The sequence below is a fragment of the Falco biarmicus genome, chromosome 4 (assembly GCF_023638135.1).
Source record: "Falco biarmicus isolate bFalBia1 chromosome 4, bFalBia1.pri, whole genome shotgun sequence".
NCBI lineage: Eukaryota > Metazoa > Chordata > Aves > Falconiformes > Falconidae > Falco > Falco biarmicus.
Window position 1 is genome coordinate 101,438,462 of NC_079291.1, and position 9,770 is coordinate 101,448,231.

The window sequence follows — 9,770 nt, forward strand, 5'->3', positions numbered from 1 at the left end:
AGCAGCTCACACCCATTATTTGCCTCATGTGGTAAGGCTAAAAAGCAGAAGAGTGAGCAAGAAACTTCAAGCCCTATTCCAAATAAAGGAAGAAACCAATACTGCTAGACAATAGACAGATACAAATTGAGCAGGATTGAGTCAATACAATAATACAACCATGCCCAAAAGGGAACTGTAGCTAAGATAAAGCAGGTCTGATAGGGATTCCAATAATTTAAAAGACTGGCAAAAACAGTTCCTGCTTAGGAAGACATCTAGAAGTCAATAAACAATAGCTTTGACCTCATCTTTGCAAGGACAGACTAGACTATTCCATTTTTAAGGATCTTAAATTTATGACTGATCAAGAGATAATTAAAGAGCAATTAAATTTAACAGTTTCTCATTCTTGTACTATGTTCTGGGCTAACACTATGTGGTCACTATCTTATCTTTATGGGTTACACAAGGAGAGCCTGATCACATTTTTGCAGAGCATCAAGTATGCAATATCTGGGTATGTGACGCTGCAGGAGTAAAAGCTGATTCAGATAACAGAACAGCTTTTGAATGTTAGCGGTCAGGTCACAACTCATTTTAGAGGCGCCCTCTTTACACTTCACAAATATTGCCTGAATCTGCTAGTCACATTTCTCCAGGATTACTCTACAGCTCACTGCAGAAGGGCAAGGCCCTACTTCTGAGCTGAGCCACATCCACTAGCTTCTTCCCCCATCTCTTTACAGAAGTCCGTTAATTACATTCATAAAGGGAATATTCTCTTTCTACTGGAAAGAGAGTTGGTACTGCATCTGATGACCCAGATGTCCTATGCAAAGGAACAGCAGTCACCTGCCTCACACACCTCTATTCTAAAGCTCAGCAATCACGCAACTTCTTGTGGTTAGGGTACAACCCACCAAGAGGAAACTTCCTATGACACAGCAGACATTCACAAGCTATATCCAGGAAAGCAATCTCAGAGACCTACCAATCCAACCACGTACAAACATTATCACGGAGTCAAAAAGCACAAATGGGTACAAAAACACAGACAGATGAATTCATGGAGGACAATTTCATTAAGGACTGTTAATCACCAAGGTGAAAATAGAACCTCTTGCTGAAGGGGCCTCTAAGCCCCAGAACAGCAGAAGTTGCAAGGGTATAAGGTGGGAAATACTGCTATACATCTGCTCTGTTCCCATGCTCTCCTTAAACAGTTGCTATGGATCACTGTCAGAGATGCACTATAGCGAGAAGGACCTTCTGTCTGAACCGCTACGGCCATTCTTGTATAAATTTTATTTATTCAGTCCCCTCCAACACCTTCATGTCATAACCACAAAATGCTTCACAGACAAGTCACATGCCTAGGTAAGCCATGCCAGTTAGCATTCAATGTATAGAAAAAACATGCTTATAGAAGGATTCTTCATTTAAATCAAGTGCATGCAACAGATCAGTGGCATGGAAGGAACACAGTAAGGACTATCATTACTCAAGCCTGTCCTCTCACTAAACCATCCTTTCAGTGTGTACCAGGCAAGGAGAATTACTCTGAGTCTAGTTCTCTCAAAGCTTCAACATCACAGTCTAAGTGAACAGGCAGTTTGATCTCACTGTGGCAAGCATAGGTCCTACCTCACTGTCACACCCCGACGCCTCATACCACTGCAGGTCAGGAATAAGTGGCAGTTCCAGTAAGACTCTGCATTGTTTACAGGCATCTACCATTGCCATAGTAATGTTAGTATTCAAAAGAAAACAATACAAAATAGTGTCATGTGAATATTATGCACCAATGACAACTCCAATCTACCACAGTGACACAAGCCTTTTGCTCTACTCGGCCTCACCTCACTCTACTTCTGCCTCCCTCACTGCTCTTCTCAGCACCGGTATGACAGTAACTCAACGGGTTATCCCAGCAACACCAAGGTGCCTGACTAATAGTAAAGGCTGTGGTAAGAAGTCCCCAAAAATAGGTCTGCCTACTGGGCAATAACAGATCGTTTTGGGAGTCACTGGTGTGTTGTGCAAAAGGGGTTTATGCTTCCTGGTCCCTAAAAAACAATCTTAAGCCTTCTTCAAAATGTTACAATACTTAACACTTGATATTTTTAGCACTCTCTCTAGCTCAAGCAACAACCCCATATACACACACCGCACTGACCTACACAGGTAAAGCTCTCCCCAGCACAGTCACTGCTTAAGCCTTTCCCTGCAAGTTTGGCCTTAGCATCACTGCATGACATGCTGCAAACGTAGTTCGCCAGCTACACTGTGAGCCAAACATCAAATGATGAATTAGGTGGTGACGGGTGTTTCAGCCTAAACCAAAGCTTCTAAGTTGATCACACAAGTGACATTTAACGAATGTCCTCAAGCAGAGATATTTTAGCCTGTCTTGCATGGAAATGTACTGGAGTTTGTTGTTACTCACCAGCTGGGCCACTCTCTGCCTCTCTTCATTAGTGGTGCTCCTTTCCCGCTGAAGAGCAGTATTCAAGGCCTCACTGGCTGCTTCCCTTTCTCTTTTGGCGAGCCGGAGCAACTCCTCTTGGACCAGTGCCTGCTCTTGCTCATACCTGTATGAGCACCAAAGGCAAACAGAGAAGATGATCAGCAGCCTTCTGGCAACAGAGTCACGACTTAGCATAGACTATCCCTACCTAGAGCCGAAACACAAATCCATAATCTATTTGACACAAAACCTGCTCACAGCCCCTCTATTATCAGCAGGAATTCGAAAGTCCAACAAACTTTAAACATGACCTGTAACTTTGGTGAGGTACAGCTCTGGCAGTAACAGTAGGCTTAGCACCATAAGTTTATACTTCAGTTATATGCAGCTCTAGTAAGTACTTACTATCATCTGAAAACAATGAGAATAGAAAGTAGTTAGCTAGATAAATAGATACTACTTTGGAAAAGATCATGGGACGTACAGCAACAAAAGGAGTTAGCCTATCTGACAGCGCTGCTCTTCTGCTCTACAAAGGAAAGGAAATCACATAAAATGCATGCAGCAACAGCACAGAGAAGCAGCCTTGCCCCATCCATAATCTGGCCAATTGAATCTCAGACTGCCATGAAGGAAATGTTGTACAATTCAAGCCTTGGAAATTCCACATGCAAGCAAACAGAAATTAGCATGAAATTAATCACAAAATAAACTTGGTTAGACAGGACCTTTGAAAGTTATATATTCCAGCCTTCTGCTCAAAACAGTACTAACTTCAGATTAGATCAGGTCGCTCAGGGCCTTCTCCAGTCACCTACTGATGATCTCTAAGACTGGAGATTCTATGTCTTTTTGGTGCAACCTGTTCCAGTGCTTCAGTGCACTCACTGTTCGGGGTTTCTCCTCACCCACCCCACACAGACACCCCAATACCCAGGCAGAATTTCCTTGCTGTATCTGTGTCCCTTGCCTCTTGTCCTTTCAGTGTGCACCTCTGAGAACAGTCTGTCACTGTCTCTTTTTCACTATTTGAGGAACTTGAAAAAATAACAATTACATCGCCCTTCTTCACCAGGCTAAGCCAACGCAGACCCCTCAGCCTCTCTTCTCCCATGCCTCTAGCTTGCCGAGGTCCCTCTAAGTTGCAGTGTTACTCTCCAGCACAGTGACGACTCCTTCCATTTGTTGTCATCCACAGACTCTCTCAGGCTGCAATTCAGACCATCCAGGCCTGGTTCTGGTTCCGTAGTTGAGCCACACACATACAAGCTGCTCCTCCCTTTCTTGTTTTCCCTACTGACCTTTCCCTGCATTTCTGCCCTTACCTCTCCTTTCCCAGATCAGGTATTTGGGATGCAGTTCAGCAGCTCAGCACTGAAAACTGCCAGCAACTTCAATTCCACAGTCCCCTAGAAAGCAAACCACCTATCCAGAGACTTTCCTTGGTTGCACCTCTGACTTTCCTAAGGACAGTGTGACTGACGCAACAGGTTTTAACAGGTTTGAACACCATGCACAGACAGACTGATTTTCATTGTTACCTAGACTATAAGCACAGTAAAGACACCATCAGAGCAGCAAAAGAAAGAACAGGAAAAAAACAATCTTTACAGCATCTTTAAATATGCACAGATAGATCAGGCCAGCAGTTTAACACAAAAAACTACTGAGTTACACGGAAATGAGGCTCTCACTGCCCTGCAATGCCTAGAACTGGGAGGAGACTGCTGTGGTTCTTACAGAGAAGAGGACAGGTTTTTTCTGCAGTGTTTTTTCCTCACCCTTACCCCCATCTTTACAGGTATTTCTATCTTAATAAATTAAAGTACCCTTGGATGAAAAATTCATAGCACTCTAGTACTAGCTGACAGTCATTATGTCCAAGTCTAGCAAAAGGAGGAGGAATGGAATCAGATACATAAGATGGATATGATTATTTTAGGTTATTTTTATGATTACTTTAGATCTGTAAGGGAAGTATCAAACACTTAGACTCCTTCATTTCTCCCAGAAAAGGCAACTGTACTCAATTATACTCCACTGATCTTGCAATGCACATCAGACACAAGTTTTCTGTAGTCCTGTCCACAGTTCTCCTGACTGTTTCTTTTGGATAAGGGACAGGCTTTCCTAAAAAAAGTGTCTTCCACAACCCTTAACTGAAAAAGGGGATTCTCAGGCGTTAAAACATAAAGTCATTGTGCTTGAAGTAAAACATATATACATACACAGCCCAAAAGGAGTTAAACTATTGTCTTTTTCAAGAACTTCACCTCACCTCCTATACAGTTCCTGCTCTGCAGCAGAAGACTTCTGACCAGAGTCACTCGCCATTGGTGGCTGGATTCCTAGAAAGAATAGAAACTTGTGACAACTATAGCAAAAAATATAGTCCTTCATCACATCATGATCTGAGAATTCATATGTATTACCCCATCAAGAGAAAAAAAATACACCTTGAAAAGTGTGATGGATGGAATTTGAATTCATGAAAGAGACGCCAACAGCATTGTCTTCAACAAGGCACATTGAACAAGGCATGCTACAGAATCTTCTAGGTAAGGATCTTAACACCTCAAATCCTGGTTTATACTGAAACATAATCATGGTTTTAGATCTACTTTCCATTTCCTTCCTCTAGATCCATTAAGTCTTCCTCTTGACCTCCTGCTTTTCTTGTAATTATAAGGGGTCCCAGAAGTGGCGATGAACTTACTTGATGGAGTTCAGGCCATCCATTAGGCTGAATCCACTCTCAGGAAAGACATGGGCTAACAGCAAACAAACCTCTAAAAGCAAAGGCCTGTTTCCCTAACTTCATGTTAGGCTGGATGCCTTAAACAAATCCACACTGATAACATATATCAACAAAGTGTATTTGAGAACGAAGAGAAATCAAATAGTTTTCTGACCTGTAAAGGAAGACAAGTGAAACCAAGTTCTCATCATCCACTTGGCAAGCTGTGCTTAGACAGTCTATCCTTCCCTACGAGCTTCTTCCCAAAGAACCAAAAGCAGTATTTCCCCCACCGTCCACAATATACTCCTTGTGCAAGCAAAAGAGACAGGGCAGCTGGCCAGGAATGAAATATAAAATAAAAAATTTCTGCCTTGCTTATTGCATGTTCATCTGAAACCCTAGAAACATTCACAAAATTATACATATTCATTGAAGTATCTGAGAATGGTGGTAATCCAAAGATGGAGAAGGAAAGGACCTGGAAAAACAAGCCATCTTCCTTAAGGTCACACACTGACAGAACTAGAATAGCATTTCAACCACTCCAACTGCCAGATGACACAGCTCTCTTTCAGAAACATAAAGAGGACATCACAGGACTGTAACACCCAAGGCATTCAATGATGCCAATATCTACATACATAAAAACGTTACAGGCTAATCAAAGAGTGCCTCTTGCAACAAGATGGTCTTAAACAACACAGGCATATGATACAACATCCAGTGGCAGCGCTTCAGAGAAGTGTGTCAAAACATTCAGTAGACCTGATAGGGACCGACAGTACCTGTAGGAGATTTGGGTTTCCCTTCTGCAGCTGATGAAGATGGACCTGTGCCATTGGATGAATGGGGCGATCTCTGGTTGTCCCTTTTACTTTGAGGGGATTCTTTCATTCGGTTCACTACATCTTCAGACAGCTGAAACATATGTGCACAGGAAACAAGTTAACCGAGTCAACTCTTAATGTATATATATTTCACTGTAACAACTCCCCATTTGGTAGTTTCCACGCTATTGCAGAAGTATTGTCAGATTCCTCATTTCAGTGCCACGGTCCTTCAAATCCAGGTGTTCAACAACTGTACGCTGACCTTACATTTTAAAAATACATACTTTATAATTAAGTGATAAAAACCTCCTATCTACTGACCCTGAAGGCTTCACTGAACACCTACAATTACTCTTCCACAAATACTAACAAAGGTGGAAAGCACTGCTAAACAAGCCGACCCCTGGAGTAGGGACATATTTACCAGAAGTGGAAGGAAAGGAACTAAGCAGGCTGTAGATCTGTCCGTCCATCCTCCTTCTTCCCCCATGCTTGCTAAGCCAGCTCAGCATGGCAGAAGTGCTGCAAACCATATGGCAGGGAACAGCTGCACAGCCCTCCCATTCATGTAATGCTGCAAACATTTTTGCAATCTCAATTTCATTCTCACTTCCTTACTTGGGTCCAAACAGAAAAGAAAGAAAAGTTTAAGTTTTCTGGCAATGGAGTCCAAGGAGTTTCTCACAGCACTGTTAAGATTGACCCCTTCCTCCTTCCAGGCTTCTGTGCTGACTGTTCTGGCTCCAGAACAAAATGAATTGAGGCTGTTTCCCTAACTAGGCTGGTCACAGTAGAAGACATGTTGCCACTATTATCCTATTTAACTGCATCTTTAACATATTCATTACACATTGTTATCATGCTAAATTCCTCTTTAGGGCAACTGTTTTTTAAAAGTACAGATGCATAAAAAGCCAGACTTAATTAAGGGCAGGCTCAGTGGAACTTCTTAGCTGCAAAAAAACCCCACCAAACATCATCCTTGCCACGAAGAATGGGTAATGATTATTCCTGACATTGATTTCAGGAAGTCAAACGGAACACTCTACAAAGGCCACAGCTCATTTAACCTAATCAGCTACCATGAGATACATAGGGCATCTTCATCTCGAGCTCCTGGAGGTCGTAAACAGACCAGTAAAAATAAACCCACATTTTTCTCTAGTTCCATCAGCATCTAGCTGGACGGAGCAGCTAACTAAATTAAAGCACCAGAACAAATTACGTCTATAAGTAGGTGAGGGGGAGTCCTGTAAAGAGAAATCAGGCAAGAACTTCATCCAACACTTTAAAAAGGAGATTGGCACAATCTTAGTTAACTTTTGTCAAGTGATTAGTCAAAATGGGATGAAAAGTAAGTAACCACATCCTGCAAGCTCATTTTAGACAAACCTTAGGGGGAAACCTGATAAAAATATGAACCACCAACAATGACAACGATAATTAATAAAAATTAAAAAAAAACCCCACAACTTAACCAATGAAAAATAGGGACAGAAATCTTGATGGGCAAAAAAACATTCCTTAATGGTACCACCACCACTCTCCAGGGCTTGTTTTCAAACACACGTGCAGTCGTCCGATCAAAGTTCAAGAAGTAGCTTCCCACTGCCCCTCCTAGAAACACCACTAAATCCTCACAAATCCTTACAATCTCTTACCTGTCCGCGTGTTCAGAAAGCAGTGCTTTGCCAAGACTCTTGGTACCACCAATAAGGGCAGAGGTGTCTCCCCTTGGATGCCCTCAGAGCCAGGCAGTGCTTTTAGCACCAAACTGCTTGCAAAGCACAAGGTAGGGGCAAGATAGCTCACTCAGCAGTGAGAGGGGAAAGCGGGCTGAGAGCAGAGTTCGGAAGGGCTGGTGTGTCATGCTCACCATGCTCAGGCCCTCGGCCCTCTCACCCACCACTGTCCCGTCATCCTATCACCCCTCCAGCCCTCTACTCCTTCCAGTTTCCCCTCTCCTCCTTCTTGCTGGTTTTCCCCGCTCACCCCTTCCAACTCCGTACCACATTCCCCAGACCACCCTGCCCTACCCTGCCACTCCATCAGGGTCTCCCTCACGCCGGTCCCTGCCCTCTGCCCCCCGCCTCCAGCACCCCCGGCCTCCGCAGCCTCGAGCACCCGGCCCCCGAACCCTCGGGCCTCCTCACCCTGATGCCCTGCAGCACCCGCACTTGCTCCCGCTCATCCAGCCCGAAGGAGACCTTCCTGCCGCCGTGGCTGCTCTCGCTGCCCCCCATGTCGGCAGGGCGGCCGCTGGGGACGCCTCTCCCCTCCGCGCCCACCACTCGCACCGGTCTGCCGCCGCAGAGAGCGCCCCGCCCCTTCCGCCGCCTGCCAACATACCCGCGCCCCATTGGCGGCCGGCTCTGGCACGGCCAATAGCGCGGCGCGGTACTGGCGGCCAGCCGCGGTGCAGGCTGGGGGCCGTAGGCTGCCGGCGGCGGCTGCGCGGGCTGCGGTGCGCAGGGCGCGGGCGGCCTGACCCGGCCCCGCAGAAGCTGCGCTCCGGGACGGGCCACCTCGTTATCCTCACCCTGCGACATACCCATGGCGGCACCAAAGCGCGGCCGGGCCCGCCAGGCTTCTTCCTCCCCTCCCGCGGCAAGGGCTGTGCCCACCCTCCGCACCCAAGGCAGGATCGCAGCACCTCGTGAACCCCCACCGCGATGCACCCAGCTCACCCGTCTTCTCCGCTGGGTCAAAATTATGGAAGCAAGAAAACAAAACGACGTGTAACCACGCAGAAAATAAGCCAGGAAGGTACAAAGCTTATTTGCTAGCTCCAGGATTGAGGAACCACCCAGGCATTATCCACCAGGGAGGATGCACGACCTGACAAGCCCCCATGGATGTCCAAGGCCCTCAGCACCAGCACCAGCGAGACAAAGCAGCAGCAGCCCACAGCGAGCGTGGGCACCCCCTCACCCTCCCAGGAATCCCTTGCCTACTTTCACACACACCACAGTCCTGGAAGGAGTTCCCCACCCCAACGCATCAGCTCACATCTCTGGTGATTAAAAACAAAATTACAGTCTACAACCTCCAGTCAATTTTACAGGAGCTGTTCTGGGCAGAACTCACCTCTCTGCTCCTCTCAGCCACCCTGTTCCAGCCAGACCTACTCAATGTGCCGTTACCACCCGTGACAGGCGCGTGCGTGGGTCCCACGTAGGTCAGGCCGCCGTTGCAGATACAGTCCCCATTGCCAGGCGTGGCCGATCCCCAGCCTAAACAAAAAGAAAGAGAAACAAGACAATGTAAAGTACAAGCAGCTGGACCAAGTGGCAGCTCTGAAGGATCTTTACCCAACAAACTTTCTGTATTCCCAGAAATACAGGCCATGTGATGACCTATATGGCTTTGTGCGTTTGTGACTAGACAGTTAACGAAGCCCTGGCATTGACACACTACTTACCTGTTACTTAGTAGCACATCAGGGCAGTTTTAACTGTTTAATGCTTATTCTTCACTACAGTTAATGTGGCAATCACAGCTTTGACTCAGCACTGGGACTCTGGCCAGCTTTAAGGGAGTATTTGGAACTCTTTGCCCCACAAGATGTCCAGGCTTCTTCCCTCTAGCAAGTTCCTGGAAGCAGGGAGTATTTTTGTTATTTGTGTAATACTTTGCACAATGGGCCTATTGCTTGAGCTCTCAAGGGCACTGATCGTGGTACCATCAGCTGTTTGCACCACACAGAAGCACTGCACGTACACGGTGCAAGAGCAAAGGTCTGGCTAAAGCC

At 45.8% G+C, this 9,770-nt stretch overlaps 1 protein-coding gene across 9 annotated transcripts in view; it reads right to left on the reverse strand.

Annotated features, from left to right (window-relative positions):
• The window catches only part of CHCHD6 (coiled-coil-helix-coiled-coil-helix domain containing 6), a 115,998-nt gene extending 106,423 nt beyond the window's left edge, over positions 1 to 9,575 (reverse strand). For 6 of the 9 annotated variants that reach the window (XR_008821171.1, XR_008821170.1, XM_056334071.1 and 3 more), the window contains exons 1-4: positions 8,173 to 8,354; positions 5,975 to 6,107; positions 4,728 to 4,797; positions 2,429 to 2,573 (exon numbers count right to left, since the gene is read on the reverse strand). Coding sequence is in view for 7 of the 9 variants with exons in the window: in XM_056334071.1 (XP_056190046.1) it covers positions 2,429 to 2,573; positions 4,728 to 4,797; positions 5,975 to 6,107; positions 8,173 to 8,262 (438 nt within the window). In the remaining 2 variants the exon portion in view is untranslated. Of the gene's footprint in view, positions 1 to 2,428; positions 2,574 to 4,727; positions 4,798 to 5,974; positions 6,108 to 8,172; positions 8,355 to 9,106; positions 9,253 to 9,440 lie in introns of those variants that run through there. The other 3 variants (XM_056334072.1, XM_056334069.1, XM_056334070.1) reach the window with 3 other exon arrangements.
• Positions 9,576 to 9,770: the final 195 nt, after the last annotated feature.